This window comes from Geotrypetes seraphini, chromosome 1 (genome assembly GCF_902459505.1).
Source record: "Geotrypetes seraphini chromosome 1, aGeoSer1.1, whole genome shotgun sequence".
In the NCBI taxonomy this organism is placed as follows: domain Eukaryota; kingdom Metazoa; phylum Chordata; class Amphibia; order Gymnophiona; family Dermophiidae; genus Geotrypetes; species Geotrypetes seraphini.
Window position 1 is genome coordinate 404,114,122 of NC_047084.1, and position 16,873 is coordinate 404,130,994.

General features: G+C 41.3%; 1 protein-coding gene across 1 annotated transcript in view; it reads right to left on the bottom strand.

Moving 5' to 3' along the window:
* The window catches only part of CORO2A (coronin 2A), a 418,409-nt gene that overhangs the window by 83,905 nt on the left and 317,631 nt on the right, over positions 1–16,873 (bottom strand). Inside the window, exon 8 of the mRNA XM_033918127.1 lies at positions 972–1,068. Coding sequence (XP_033774018.1) covers positions 972–1,068 — 97 coding nt within the window. The remainder of the gene's footprint in view (positions 1–971; positions 1,069–16,873) is intronic.

Genomic DNA, 16,873 nt, shown 5'->3' on the forward strand with positions numbered 1-16,873 from the left:
GCTATAGGCCACCAGCAGCAGTTTCTACATGCTGTTGGTGGCTAACCTGGAGCCTTCCCTCTGATGCATTTGTGTCAGAGGGAAGGCTTCTGGGTCACCCGCCAGTGATCTGAAGATGCTGCACAAGCTGGAGGGATGAGGAGGGAGAGAAAGAGAGGATGCACAAGCTGAACAGGGGGAGAAGGGAAGAAAAGAGAGAGGCTGCACAGGCTGTGGGAGGGAAAGAGAGCGAGATGCCCTCCCACTTTGGGCTTAGGCCTGCCCAAAATTGGCTGTCTGGTTACACCACTGGTCTACACTGACTTCCAGAAGGTTAATGCAGATTCTAAACTTGAACTATATCTGATGACAAGAGTGGATGAATTGATAGGCTAGGAATTTCTATGTTGGACCAGACCAAGGGGTATCATCAGCAGGTGCCCCTTATTCACGTGTCATGGAGCCATGGGGTATCAGCAGGTGCAACAGAGAAGACAGCCTTCTCTACACTACAGGGGTTGTTCCAGTATATGGCAATGCCCTTTGGGATTCATGGGGCTCCTTCAATAATATTCCAGCATCTAGTCAACTACCAGCTGAGACCACTTCAATGCAAAGCTCATGGGTCAATGGCAGCCTTTTGGGGCGGCCCATGCACATCTTCTATTTGGGGGGGATACCAGATGCAGGCCAGGGGATTTGCACTGAAGAACACTGCCATGCTGCTAATGTTGGGCCTCATGCTCTTCTCCTTCCCGTCCCAACTCACAGTTCGGCATTGCTCACCTTCCTCCCTGAGTCTGACATTTCTGCCATGTTTACTTTGCTGACCTGGTTGTTTCCTGTTATTTCCCAATTTCCCTTCAGGATCCAGTGTTTCTGTATCCTTTGAAGGCTATACAGATATAGTTTTGTATTTCTATCTCTTGTGAAAAACAGCTTTTAGGTTGCAAGAGTTGGCAGGGTCACTGTTGTTGACAAGGCAAACTTACCAATTCCTTTCTGAGGCAGTAGGGATCGATACTCTGACAGGTAGTGCAAATAAGGCTTCTCTGTATTGATTTCATAGTATCTAATGTTTCCATCTCCCTGCAGAGAACAGTAATACAAAGAAGAAAAAAAACTTGATACATCATCTAGCTGTACTAATGTGAGCATTTTGGGGTAAGCTGGTGCTGATAGCCCATTGTAACACAGCAACAAAAGAAGACAAAAATTTTGTTTTTAGATAGGTAGAATGTTAGGCTGACATTCAGGATACTAATCCCCTGGAACATTATTTAATAATAATAATAATTTATTTTTATATACCACCTAACCAGCAGTTCAAAGCGGTTTACACAATTAGGTATTCAGCATACAACATAACATCATACATAATAAAATCAGAGTAACTAATACAAGCATTAAAACTAATGAATAAGGATAACATAATATCGACTAAAATAAGTACAGATAAAAAGTACATTATAACTACATGATAATATGAAAATGAATCATGTATATTGTTTAAATAAATGGGTTTTAAGATCTTTTTGAAATTGATAATAAGAAATGGAGAAACAAGAAGATTCAAACATGAATTCATTAATCCTGCTTGGAATGCTTGGGTTCTATCCCAAAATTTTTTGTAACGACATGCATTTGATGAAGGAAAATAAAACCAACCATATCTATGGATATTTTTCTTAAAAATAAATTAAACTCATTTTGGACCCCAGTTAAATAGCTCTAAGTCTAATAGATGCTGGCATTGTAATCTTGAGATTGGGACATGAGATCATTTGTTATACTATTGTCCCTTTATTTCGACCTTTTGGAAATCAATCTGGACCCAAATATATTGTTTATTAGAGAATCCTGTGGCTTTGTTGTATGACACTATTCTATTCGGTATGTCAATGAGAACAAAGAGCCAAATTTCATCAAACAATAACAATATGTCGCCATACAACATATCACACATAATTGGAAAAATTGGAGCAAGCTTAATTACAATTTTTGGTGGAACTCGTGTCACATCTATAAGTTGGAGAGAACAATATCCATACAGAAAGGGAATTATAAAAAATTTAAAGATATATGGGGGGCCATTGACAAATTGTTGTAATGAATAGGTAAAAAACAAAAGGAATTGACCCCAAAATATCCACAAAGAAGCTCCCTTTCCATTGCAAATGCAAGCAGTGTCTCACTTCCGGTTCACCACACAATTGTTTCCCACGTACACACCTTTATAGGACCCCCAGGGACCCCTGAAGAAGACTTTTTGTCAAAACGCGGACCGTGTTGGGTCCTATATCCCTAGCAGACTAGGTCCTTTAAGGCTCTTATGTGGATGATTTACTTTTATGTGGATGGAATTATTTTATGTGGATGATTTTAGTGTACCTTTGGAACTTTGATACTTTCAAATAAAGTCCATTTAGGAACATCGTCACTTCACAGAGTTTTATTGGTTTTCTCTGGATTTTCTTCTTTGTGGATATTTTTGGGTCAATTCCTTTTGTTTTTTGCTTGTAATGAATAGGTACCATTTTTCTATTATGAGTACAATACAAGTGAAGGGATGGGAGGGGGGAATTCTGAATTTTATTAAATGTTTAGATCAGTAAAAAAGAATATTTCATAAGATGTATTTGATTACATATGTTATGGTAGGGTTGGGAGGGAAGGGGTTAAATTTTATGTATTATTATTAAATATGACAGAAATTCAAGTGATGTATTTAATTTCAATTGTTAATTTATTGATACACTTGTAAGATGTAAAAATGAATAAAGATAAAAAAAATAAATAAATAAAAAAACTAAAATGAGAAACAAGGTAAGACGGTGCTACGCCAAATAAAACTTTACAACAAATGCATCCAAATTTCAATAACACTCTAGCTTCAAATGGAAGCCAGTGAAGCTTTTGATAATATACACTGATATGATCGTGTTTTTTCAAATTTTATTTTTTTCAAATTTTGTATGATGCACTGCTTTTTTAATATGGAAAGATTAGTGCCTAGATACACTAAGGATCAGTAAGACTGAGTGGGTCTGTACTAATCTGATTTTTTGGCTGATTCAGTAAGAGCAATTGATGCACTAAAACGTTTGCATGCAAATGATTCACGCAGATGTTCATCATAATCCTCGATGATTGTCTGATGATTGCAGTGACAGCGACTCTCACACATGCGCAGAGCCAGCAGGGGAAGCCCGATCAGCTGAGAGGCAGGGGAAAACCCAAAAGCAGCTCCCTGCCATTAAACTGTTTGGAGCAGGAAACCTTTTTTATTCTTTTAATGGGCACAGATGCTGTGCATGTTAAACAATATCTGTCCCATTAAAAAAAGCAACCTTTCCCCCATTGATGATGTCTCTCCCCAACAAACTGGTACCATAAACCAGCTCCCCCCCACCCATGTCAGCAAAATAGCAGGAGGAATGCCCAATTCTTCCTGTCATGCTGAACCCACCCACTTCCCGTGAAAGAAAATTGACAGGAGGGATGCCCACTCCCTCTTGCCACCAAAGGCCCACCCACACACCAGGCACCCCCTCTAGCCATCCCATACCCTCCCCCTTTTCCCCCAAAAGGCAGGAGGGATGCCCACCCCCTCCTGCCACTGGAGGCATCTGAGCCAATCAGGGCCCTTGGCCCCTCCCCATGCATCACATGATGCACTGGGGAGGGAAAAGCCTGCCATTTTGAACTGGTGGACCTTCAAGCGGGAAGACTGAGCTTCTCTCCCATGCCAACTTCTCTAAAAAGGTACGGAGGGGTTTGGAAGGGGGGTTCAGGGCAGCTCCAGTGGCAGGAGGGAGTGGGCATCCCTCCTGTCTTTTTTGGGGGAGAAAGGGGATGTTTGGGGGGTACCTGGCATGGGAGTAGGACTTTGGTGGCAGGAGGAAGTGGGCATCCTTCCTGTCATTTTACTGCTATGGGGGAAGAGTTGCCATTGCAAGAGGGAGAGGGCATCCCTTCTGCCATTTTTTCTCACGCAGGGGAGGTAGGGTTAGTATGGCAGGAGGAAGCGAGCATTCCTCCTGCTGTTTTCGCTGCAACGGGGGGTTGGTTCCCAGTGCCAGTTTGTCAGGGAGGGCTGTCATCAGCAGGTAGTGCTTTCTTCTTTTTATCTAATGGGGCAGATATTGTGCTTGTATAATATGCACAGCATCTGTGCCCATTTAAAAAAAAAGGTTAGACAGGTAATGGTCTTGATCAGTCATTTTTTTGGATTGCTAAAAGCGATCACTTTTTTAGTGCATCATGAAGCCATGTTAGAGCATCAATCGCTTTACTAGTTTACATGGCATTTTAATATTAATCAGCTTATTTGCATGATCGGATCAGGGAATGAGCGATCATGCAGAAAACCAGGCGGTAAGCTGTTTTCTGTATCTGGTTGGCAAATGTGATCGTCACTAAAGCTGTTAAAAAAGGTTTAGTGATGATCACTGGCTTTAGTGCATCTGGGCCTAATAGCCAGACACATTATTCCTGAATCTTCAGGTAGTCAATCCATTCCCACAAGAATTCTTGTAGAGAGCCAAATTAGCATTCTTTTGCATTGCTTTCCATCTCTCTGAGCTGTCCTCCAATTCTCCAATTCATACTAAAGCAGATGGTCAGTCCTAGAGAGGAAACAGAATAGGAAGGGGTATGGGGACACTCCCTGAGAAAACATGTCTATTCTGCTTATATCATTAACATCAAACACTAAACAAACTTAACTATTTGTAATACATAACAAGGTGAAAACAAACAAGTCACCTACTGAAATGCAGCCTGAACTAAGAGTGTGGGAAATTCATCAGATACCCCTTGGATCTTTAAAGCAGCAGTTGCATCTTCTATCCTTGCCAATGCTGGCTAAAGGAAAGAAACAAGGCATCCAGATTCCTGGCACATTTGAGGCAGTAAGCAGACAAACAAACATCTGACAGGGCAAGCTTCAAGAATAATGTGTCTGTCTACTAGAAAAGGATTACTGAGGTAAGAATCTAATCTTTCCTTCTAGTGCAACAGACACATTATTACTGAACCTTCGGGAAGTATCAAAGCAGTCCCCAGAGTCTAGGGTGGAATAGATAAGCCTGCTGTCAGTACGGATGATCAAAATGCAGAGTCCATTTTGGCTGCTAAGTCCATCCTGTAAAACTTCATGAACGTATGGAGAGAGGATCATGTGGCCACTCTACAGATTTCTTCTGCAGGCAACACTGAAGATTCCGCCCACGAGGAATCCATGTTTCTAGTAGAGTGCTAGGTGGTCACTTTCCACTTCCGATATAGGCTGAAGAAATGCCCATACAGATCCATCTTGAAATGGTCTGTTTTGAGCCTGATTAGTACCTACCACTACAAAGAGATGATCCAACAGATGAAATTGATTTGTAACCTCCAGATACTACAGTAACACTGCACAGATCTAATAATTTCAGCACTTTATGACTTCTCTTCATCCCGAGGACATGATACGAAAGCTGGGGACCACTTTTGTACTACACCTGAATGTGAAATTCTGAGGAAGGAATCAACTAACTACTACTACTATTATTAATTATTTCTATAGCGCTACCAGACACATGCAGCACTGTACAGAGTCACAAAGAGTAAGAAAACAGTCCCTGCTCGAAAAAGCTTACAATCTAAACAGGCAAGACAGACAAAAAAGATGTCATGGATACAGTTAAGGGGAATGGTTAAAGAGCTGGCTGGGTTGGAGGGCAGAGAAGTAAGGTTAAGGATTGAAAGCTATATCAAAAAGGTGGATTTTCAGTCTGCTTTTAAACAAGGGAAGGGTAGGGGCTTGATGGACAAACTCGGGTAATTTATTCCAAGCACAGGGGGCAGCTAGATGAAAGGAACGAAGTCTGGAATTGGCAGTGGAAGAGTGACTTATTTGAGGAACTTTGATTCACAGAGCTAGAGCTTCAAATTGTTTCTTTAAAACCATGTCTACCTTTCAATCTTGCACATCTTTCAGGATAACTCAGTGCTTGGACCCGTGCTCTTCAACATCTTTATAAACAATCTGGACATCGGTATGACGAGTGAGGTGATTAAATTTGCGGATGATACGAAGTTATACAGAGTAGTAAAGACAAAGGGGGCTTGTGAAGATCTGCAACGGACATAATCAAGCTCGAGAAATGGGCATCGACATGGTAAATGAGGTTCAATGTGGATAAGTGCAAAGTGATGCATGTTGGGAACAAAAATCTCATGCACGAATACAGGATGTCCGGGCGATACTTGGAAAGACCTCCCAGGAAAGGGACTTGGGAGTTCTGATCGACAAGTCCATGAAGCCATTTGCACAGTGCACTGCGGTGGTGAAAAGGGTGAACAAAATGCTAGGAATGATCAAGAAGGGGATCACAAACATATCAGAGAAGGTTATCAAGCCACTGTACCGGGCCATGGTGCGCTCTCACTGGTTGCCATACATGAAGAAGGACACGTACTACTCGAAAGGGTCCAGAGAAGAGCGACTAAAATGGTTAAGGGGATGGAAGAGTTGCCATACAGTGAGAGATTGGAGAAGATGGGCCTCTTCTCCCTTGAAAAGAGGAGACTGAGATGGGACATGATCGAAACATTCAAAATACTATAGGGAATAGACTTAGTAGAGAAAGACAGACTGTTCACCCTCTCCAACGTAGGGAGAACGAGAGGACACTCTCTAAAGTTGAAAGGGGATAGATTCTGTACAAACGTAAGGAAATTCTTCTTCACCCAGAGAGTGGTAGAAAACTAGAACGCTCTTCTGGAGTCTGTTATAGGGGAAAACACCCTCCAGGGTTTCAAGACAAAGTTGGACAAGTCCATGCTAAACTGGTGAGACTGGACTCATTTGGACCTAGGGGCCGCCGCGTGAGCGGACTTCTGGGCAGGATGGACCACTGGTCTGACCCAGCAGTGGCAATTCTTATGTTCTTATGTTCCTCACTCGAGAGAGCCAAGTGTATGGTGACCTGAGCCACCAGAGTCCACCTTCAGCTGATTAAACAGCTACCGGAACTCAAGTACCATAGGATAGAGTATGGACATGGCTTTAGCAATCCTTAAGGACCCTTCTCGGGGTCCTTCTGCTCTATAACTAGGGCAGTAATGTCCGGATGCGCTGGAAAAAAGGAGGTCTGAGCAATAAAGCCACTCATGATGTGCACTGGGAAGTGGAGGGCTGATCCTCTAGCTACATCTCCTTAATAGCATCTGCTATAAAATGGTGGACAGAGACTAACTTGAAGAAGTGGCAGATCAGAGGGTCATCCCCCTGGTCAAGTGCCAGAGAGGCATCTTAGCTACCAGACCTAAACAAGGAACTGGAGTCTTCCAGAACTGTCTCCAAGCCCTGATATAAAAGTGGCATGGAGTATGATCCTGCGAGTCTGGCTCTGATTGGTCACTGGAGCTGGGGGCCAGCTTGCTTATTTGAGAAGCAATCACAGGAAGTGAAGACACTCCCTGGGCTAATGGCTATCCCATGCGTCTATCCCACACATTTGTTTAATTTGCTCACCATTTTTTACTTTACCACCTTTCCAGGTGTCTGTCCTCTCTGTGAAAAGTATTTCCTGATGTAACTTCTAAGAAAAGATTAGGTTTTTACTCGGTATCTCGAGTTATCAGAGGTGATACTGAAAACCATGGGAAGAGATCAGAGCACTGAGAGAATGAGTATAGATGCAAAAAAATAAGAGGCCTCAAAACAGAACCTTGAGGCACACCAACTGATAGTGAGATAGCAGTGGAGGAGGATCCATCACTGCATACACTACAAGTGTGATAGGAGAGATAAGAAGAAAACCAAGAAAGAGTATTGCCCTGAAATCCAAGTGAAGACACTGTATCGAAAACAGCAGATACATTGAGAAGATTAAGGATAAAATAAAGGCCTTTTGATCTGCCAGGAACAGGTCATTGGAGACTTTGGCAAGAGCAGTTTCCATAGAATGCATAGAATGATTGAAGTGGATCAAAAATAGCTTGAGATGAAAGAAATTCAAGATGGGGTGTGGCTTGCTTGTGAACAAGATGGTCAGTTGACTCCACAGCTCATCCTTCATCTGCACCACTAAGCTAATTGATCAATGCAAATAAGGAAATTTTTCCTCCAAAACAGGTGAATTTCATTACTAAGTATACCTGGCTTCTGGGAGATAATCAAAATTAGAAGCAGTATTTGCAGCCAGGGGAAATGCCAAGCAGGCCAAGCCTGACCCACCAACCCCATCTAAAATTCCCCTTCCGAAGGAGACCTCAGAATTTGAACAACTGATGGATAAATTAAATAGTATTACAGTCCTGCTTCAAGATAATACTACAAAATTAAACCTGGTACAAGAGGAAGTACATACTTTGTCCCAACAATTAAAGGTATGTGAAAAAAAAACCCGTACCTCATAGAACAGAGGGTGACTAAGGTGGAAAGCCGTTTAATTTCTGTTCAAACTGCACATAAGGAAATATCTTTCATTTCCAAGAAACTAGAGGATGTGAATAATAGGAGCCGGAGATGTAACATCAGGATTTGGGGGCTCCCGGAGGGGGCAGAAGGAGCAAATCCAATCTCCTTTCTGGAGGATCTGTTGCTAAAGATTCTTTCACTTACTTTAAAACAGCCGTTTGAAATTGAGAAAGCTCACAGAGTTCCATCCAGAGGCCTCAATGGACAAAAAGGTCCACACCACCCTCCACTCCCCCCAACCATAGGATCTTTCTTCTTGCCTTGTCTTGGTGCTAGGGTACTGGGCTGGTGCGGGACCTTGAATATTGCACGGTCTAAGCCACGGGGTCAGGTGAGAGGGGATATCTAGGAGTCTTGCAGCAGGATGGAGAAAGTGGAGGAGAATTCCGGGGGGGAGGGATGGGCGGTTTGTTGAGAGAATTTGGGTTTATTTAAAAACAAACAAACTTAATGCTTTAGAGTTCATGAAGCAGGGGGTGGGTGATTATTGGAGAATATACAGTATATTTACTTGGGACGGGTTCTTTGTTGTTTGTAAGACAGTTCTGCATAAAAACATGTAGTTGGAAAGTTAATCCTTTTGTGTATGTATTACTTGCACAAGGCTTATTTTAGCTGGGGCATTCTAATACTAAATGAGGGAGCATTTACATATCTTCAGGGAATCCTTAAGTAAATGTAAATTGTCAACTAGAAAGATGGTGGTTGGGAAAGGAGAGCAATTCATTTTAAATACAGCTGACATTCTGCTTTCATGGAGCTTTTTCTTTCACGGAGATTTTTTTTTTTTTAGCTAAATTAAATGAATTAAGGTATAAGGTATAACAATTTGCTGACTTCCTTCTCTACAACATAGGAATGAGCAGATTTATTAAGGTATGCTTGAAGTCTGCCATAGATTAGGTCTGTCATATATAGCTGGTTTAGCAAATTTAGGGGAATTCTGATATAGGCTTTTTATTGTTTTATGTATGTGGAGGGGCATAATCGAAAGGGATGTCTAAGTCCGTTTACGTCTATCTCGCAAGTTGTCCAAAGTTAAAAAGAGCTTAAGATACATTTTCGAAAGATATGTCCAACTTTTTTTTACTTTTGAAATCGTCTAATTATACGTCCTGCCGATCTGATCGTCCAAGCCACTAAATCATCTATCTTTATACCACATTTCCGTCCAACCTTCCGTCCAAGTCCAAAACGCCTATAACAAGCCCTGTTGGACGTGGGAGAGGTATGCAAAGTGATGGACTGCAACCCAGACATGCCACCTAAATATTGGGGTACCTTACAGGGCACTGCTGTGAACTTCACAAAAAGGGTGCCATGGCTTCTCCTCACTACAGCTCCCTTATAGGTGACAGTGAGCCCCCAAACCACCTCCAGAATTCCCTAGACCCACTTATCTACCACCCCAATAGCCCTTATGGCTGCAGGAGCCACTTATATGCCAGTAAAAAAGGGTTTTGGGGTGTATAGGGCAGTGCACTTGTTTCAGTATCAATGTAGTGATTACAGGGGCTTATGGGCATGGGTCCTCCTCTCTATGGGTTCCTAACCCACCCCCAAGATAACTTAAGCTGCCTCTGGGCTGGACAACTAGGCTTTCCTATGCCAGGCGGCCAGATGATGATGGTCTGGAGGCTGAAATTTAAAGTTGTGCATAAAATTTTTATGGGGTTGGGGGTTTGCCGATCACTGGGGTAGTGTGTGGGGGTCTGTGTTATGTGTTTTCACTGCTTATCTGGTGAGTTTAGGTGGGTTTTTGTGACTAAGACATCCAAGTTCCGTCTAGGCTCTGTTGTTAAACTTTGGGTTATACATGCTGTACGACTAAGTCTAAGCCGGTCCACATCCCTCCCAACTCCCGCCCTCGACACGCCTCCCGAAACGCCCCATTTAGCTTTGGATATTGAGCGGCACTATGAAGGCCTAGGTCGTTTAGAAATATGTCCAAAACCCGGTTTTATTATCGGTGCTTGGATGTTTTTGAGAAATGTTCGTCCAAGTGCCGACTTAGGCTGGTTTTTGGACATTTTTCTCTTTCGATTATGAGCCCCTTATTGATTATGTGTTGAAGCTCATCTCAGGGAGCTGTTTTGCCTGGGTTATTATAGTTTTTAAAGAAATAATTTATTGGCTATAGAAGCCATCCTATATATGGGGAAATTTGAGGAGCAAGCTATTTATCCTTCTAAATATAAAGAGAAAATCCCAATATGGAAGATATTTCTAGACAATATTTTCTTTTTATGGGATGGTCCTGAAAGTGAGTTGATGGAATTCATACAATGGATAAATATTCAAAATCCTAATTTAAAATTCACAGTATCCTATAGTAGAGAAAAGATAGAGTTTTTGGATATCTTGATCATTAAAGAGGAATTCCAGGTTAGGACCACCATATATAGGAAACTCATAGCACGTAATGCCTTATTGCATTTTGATAGTTTCCATCCTTATCGTTTAAAATATAGCCTCCCTATTAGCCAATTCTTAAGAGCCCGGAGAGTTTGTTCTACATTGGAAGATTTTAAGATGGTAGCTAAAGATCTAGAAGAAAGGTTTGAACAAAGAGGGTACCCGAAGAAGTCCATACATACAGCTTACCTACAGGCTAGATACGCCCATAGGGAGTTATTATTACAAGAAAAAAACTGAATCATCTGGGGACAAGGGGATGGTTTGTGTATTACCATACTCAGAGGCAACTAAGGTTATGATATCCTTGATAAAACAACATTGGTACATCTTATCTCTCCATGAAGGGTTTGAGGAGGTTCCCATGTTTGTGTTCTTAAGGGGTAAAACCATTGGCCAAGCATTGAGACCATTAAAATGGCCAGATATAAATCGAGAGGGTAGGGGTGAGCATGTTAAATGCCAACACTGCCAATGGTGTGATATTACTATCAAAGGACATGAATGGAAGGACCCCCAAACAGGATATACAATCAAAGCTCTATCACACACTACTTGTAAATCTATTGGGGTTGTATACATAATAATATGCCCTTGCAATTTAGTGTACGTGGGACAGACGAAGCGAGCAATACAGCTACGTCTTAATGAACACAAATCAAGGATAACCACTGGGAATATGCAAGTTCCCATTGTGCTCCATTGTATGGTGAAACAGCACAGGGTTGACCAGTTACAATGGAGGAATAGAGAGAGAAGGTAACTGGGAAGATAGATTAAATTATGTAGAACAAAGGTGGATTTATCGCTTGAACACAGTAGTGCCCCATGGTTTAAATAATGAATTAGAATGGGTCACTCTTGTCTAGATAGTCTGCCTCGGGGACGCGTCTGTATTATATCATCCATAAAGATCGGTTAACCAATATTAGTATAGAAGAATGAATTAATGTATAATGTAAAGTACTGAGGGATCGACCTGACGTCAGACGTTCACGTGGTTAAGGTTTGGATTACGTTGAAGCCTGGGGTGGGGGTGATCTTTAAAAACAGAAAGTTGGAAATGTTTCCTCCATTTCTGGTGAGCGAATTGGTCTGTTCAGAATGGAGTGTGAGTTGTGAGGTAAGGAAGAAAGAAAGTTTTAAATAAAACATGGATAAGTGATTGATTGGTTTTAAATGGAAAAAGTAATATATTCCGTTTTACAATTGCAGGGAGTGATAGCCTTGAGAAAACCACTGGTAACATATGGGTGAAACATGTCGGTTATCGCCCCTTTTTTGAAATGAGACCAGAAGCTAAGCTAAGCTAAGTATAACCATTTAAGGTTGATATTCATAATTTATAACCATTAAAGATAAGAATAAAATGAAAATGGAAAGAAAAATTTAAAAAGATAAAAACCAAAATAAAGAACAAAGGATCCAATGATGAGTTGAGGCATAAAGCCGCCCACTATGAGTGAACACTGAGTGGGAAGGTGGCCTTGCTGAGGCTTAATTCAAATCAGGCTGAGTTCTTTAAAAAAAAAGTCCAATAATTAATTCTGTCACTGGCTACGTCTAATTTAATTGTAGCTGGAGATTTCAATGCTATCATAGATCCATTAATGGATAAACAACCTAGTAAGCAATTAAAATCATTAGGTCTAGACAATCTTGCACATTCATGTCGATTGAAGATTATTTATTTGTTTATTCATTTATTTAGCTCGTCCTCCCATTTTAATGCTCGTGAATTTTCCTTTTGTTCCCATGTTCATAAATCATTTTCAAGAATTGATTATTTTTTTGTTTCAGATCATTTAACTCAACAGGTTACAAAAGCCAGTATAGACCCGATCCTTTTGACGGATCATGCTGGAATTTGGATAGAACATCAGTTCACCAAAAAAGATTCTACTAGATCTGTTTGGAAGTTTAATAATACATTGCTTGCAGATTCAAACTTTCTTGAGGAAATTCAAATAAAAATGAATGAGTATTTTCAACTCAACACCTCGAAGGAAATCTCTTTGGAAACTATATGGGATGCTTTCAAAGCCACAATGAGAGGGCAAATAATCTCATATTCGGTGCAAATTAGGAAACTGGTAAAATTAGAATTTTCCAATTTAGAACAATCTATTTTGACTTTAGAGTCACAATTGGCCTCAAAATGGGCACAAAATACTTTTCAGGCCCTTTTGAAAGCTAAATATAAGTATAATGAGATTTCCTCACAATTGGCTAGGAAAGACTTGTTTTCTCAGCAGGCTTTGTATTATGGAAACTCAAATAAAGCAGGAAGATTATTGGCCAACTATCTTAAAGCCAAAAAAAGAAAAGAAAAGATTACGTCCATCAAAGATGAGAAAGGTAAAATTCATACTTAAATTGGAAATGTTCTAAAACAATTTTGGGATTATTACAAAGCTTTATATTCTTCTGAGCTTTATTCAAATAAAGAAACTGAGGGAATAGAATTTTTAAATTAATTCATGGGCCAAAAATTCTGAGCATATAAAAGAAAATCTTGAAGCGCCTATATCACTTAAGGAACTCTCAGAAGCATTGAAGTCCCTCAGAGTTGGATACACTCCGGGTAGTGATGGATTCACAGTGGAGTTTTTCAAATCTTTTCAAAACATACTATTACCTCATCTTTTAAATTTATATCAATCACAAATGACTAAGGGTTGTATATCAGGTACTATGGCAGAATCGTTAACCATTGTTTTACTGAAGCCAAATAGAGATCCCATATTGGTTTCAAACTACAGGCCTATTTCTTTAATTAATGTGGATGGAAAATTCCTGGCTAAGTTATTGGCTCTATGATTAGCCAAGGCTCTCCCTTATATGATCGGCATGCACCAAACAGGTTTCATTACTCAAAGACATTCTTCAAATAATACCAGATTTGCATTTCATATGTTAAATTTAGCAAAAACAATGGATAATCCGGCCTTCTCTTTTTCTTTGGATGCAGAGAAGGCCTTTGATCACGTAGAATTGACTTTTATGTATCAAGCAATGGATTGGTTTGGAATAAGATCTGGATTTATTCAAATGATCCAAACTTTGTATAGCTCCCCTTCTGCCAGATTATATATTAATAATACATTCTCAGAGCATTTTTCTTTACAGAGGGGAGTTAGACAAGGATGTCCCTTATCTCCTTTGCTTTTTGATATTGTTTTGGAACCCTTGTTGCTGGCCATTCAACAGGCAAGGGAGATACAGGGAATTCCATATGCAGGTTGGGATTATAAGGTTTCGGCCTATGCAGATGATATTTTGCTTCATTTGAAGAATCCTGAGTCTACCATACGCATTTGCTGGAATTGATTGATCGATTTGACAAATTTTCAGGTGCTAAATAAATTGGAGCAATCAGAGGTTCTTCCATTAAATGTGCATTAAGTAAAAGGCTTATTTGATCCATTCCCATTCCTTTGGAAGAAAGAGGGTATAAAATATCTGGGTATCATGATTCAAAGAACATTTGAAGGCACAAATAAGAATTGCCACTGCAGGGTCGTGCCCAGCAGTCTGCTCCTGCAGCAGCCCCTAGGTCAAATGCCAGTGCCCTGAGACCAGCCCTACATGCGTACATTCCGGTTCAGCAGGAACTTGTCTAACTTTGTCTTGAATCCCTGGAGGGTGTTTTCCCCTATAACAACCTCTGGAAGAGCGTTCCAGTTTTCCACCACTCTCTGGGTGAAGAAGAACTGGGTGAGAAAAGCCTCCACAGACTCCAACTAATCCAGAACACCGCGGCCAAACTTATCTTCTCAAAAAGTAAATTTGATCATGTCACACAGCTCCTATCCAAACTCCACTGGCTTCCCGTTATTTCCAGGGTCTACTTTAAATGTGCCTGCCTAACCTTCAAGATCCTCCACGGTATCCTTCCTCCTTTTATCCCTCTGTCCTGGAATTCCTCAAATCCAACCTCCACTAGATCCACTCAAAAATTAAAACTATCCTACCCCTCCTTAAAAGGCATCTCCCTTGTTGGTAAACTTGGCTCTTCCCTCCCTTTCAGAATCACTCAGCTCTGGAACAGTCTCCCTTCCCCTCTCCGCAATTTGAGCCCCCTTCTACCATTCCGTAAGCATCTGAAGACCTGGCTCTTCTCCAGAACGTAACCCCGTCCCGCTCCTGGCACTCTCACACCAACCTCTCTTCTCTCATACTTATATAATTCCACTGGAGTTCCGTTCCTTCCCTAACCATGTAAACCGTGTCGAGCTCCATCTGCGGAGATGATGCGGTATATAAACCCAAGATTTAGATTAGATTAGATTAGATTTACGTTTGTACGGAATCTATTCCCTTTTAACTTCAGAGAGTGCCCTCTCGTTCTCCATACCTTGGAGAGGGTGAACAATCTGTCTTTATCTGATAAGTCTATTCCCTTCAGTATTTTGAATGCTTAGATCATGTCCCCTCTCAGTCTCCTCTTTTCAAGGGAGAAGAGGCCCAGTTTCTCCAATCTCTCACTGTACGGCAACTCCTCCAGCCCCTTAACCATTTTAGCTGCTCTTATCTGGACCCTTTCGAGTACTACCGTGTCCTTCTTCATGTATGGTAATCAGTGCTGGACGCAGTACTCCAGGTGAGGGTGCACCATGGCCCGGTACAGTGGCATGATAACCTTCTCCGATCTGTTTGTGATCCCCTTCTTTATCATTACTAGCATTCTATTTACCCTTTTTGCCACCGCTGCACATTGCGCAGATGGCTTCAACTTGTCGATCAGAACTCCCAAGTCTCTTTACTGGGAGATCTTTCCAAGTACCGCCCCAAACATCCTGTATTCGTGCATGAGATTTTTGTTCCCAGCATGCATCACTTTGCACTTATCCACATTGAAACTCATTTGCCATGTCGATGTCCATTTCTCGAGCTTGATTATGTCACGTTGCAGATCTTCGCAATCCCGCTGCGTCTTCACTACACTAAATAACTTCGTATCGTCCGCAAATTTAATCACCTCACTCGTCGTACCATTGTCCAGATCATTTATAAAGATGTTGAAGAGCAAGGGTCCAAGCACCGAGCCCTGCGGCACCCTATTAGTGACACTCTTCCAGTCCGAGTATTGTCCAGTTACCCCCACTCTCTGTTTCCTATGCTCCAGCCAGTTTTTGATCCACGTGAGTATTTCACCCTCGATTCCATGGCTCGCAATTTTCCAAAGTAGTCATTCTTGTGGAACCTAGTCAAATGCCTTCTGAAAATCCAGATATACAATGTTGACTGGGTCGCCCTTGTCTATCTGCCTGTTTACTCCCTCGAAGAAGAGCAGCAAGTTCATTAAACAAGATCTGCCTTTGCTGAAACCATGCTGGCTGGTCCTCATCAGACCGTGTCCTTCAAGGTCCTTTATCAGCGCCTCTCCCATCTTTCCCTGTACCGAGTTCAGACTCACTGGTCTGTAGTTTCCAGGATCTCCCCTCAAACCTTTTTTGAAGATTGGCATAACATTCGCCACCTTCCAGTCTTCTGGAATCTTTCCCGATTTGATCGACAGATTGGATATTAGTTGAAGCAGTTCAGCTATAGTCCCTTTCAGTTCCTTGATGACCCTTGGATGGATGTCATCCGGTCCTTGGGATTTATCGCTTAAGCTTATCGATCTGCCTGCATACCTCTTCTAGACTGACCATCAACCTTGTCAGTTTCCCATCTTTGTTTCCAGCATATAGCCTGATGGGTTCCAGTATGCTGTGCATATCCTCGTCAGTAAATACAGATGCAAAAAAATGTGTTCAGTTTATCAGCGATTGCTTTGTCCTCCTTTAGCACTCCCTTTATTTCATGGTCATCCAACGGTCCCACCACTTCCTTCGCAGGTCATTTCTCCTTAATATACCAAAAGAACGGCTTGAAGATTTTCCCCTCCTTGGCTATTTTTTCCTCATAGTCTCTTTTGGCCCTTTTTACCACCTTATGGCACCTGCAGTTGATGTTTGTGCTTATTCAAGTTTTCATTCGTTCTTGAACTTTTCCATTTCTTAA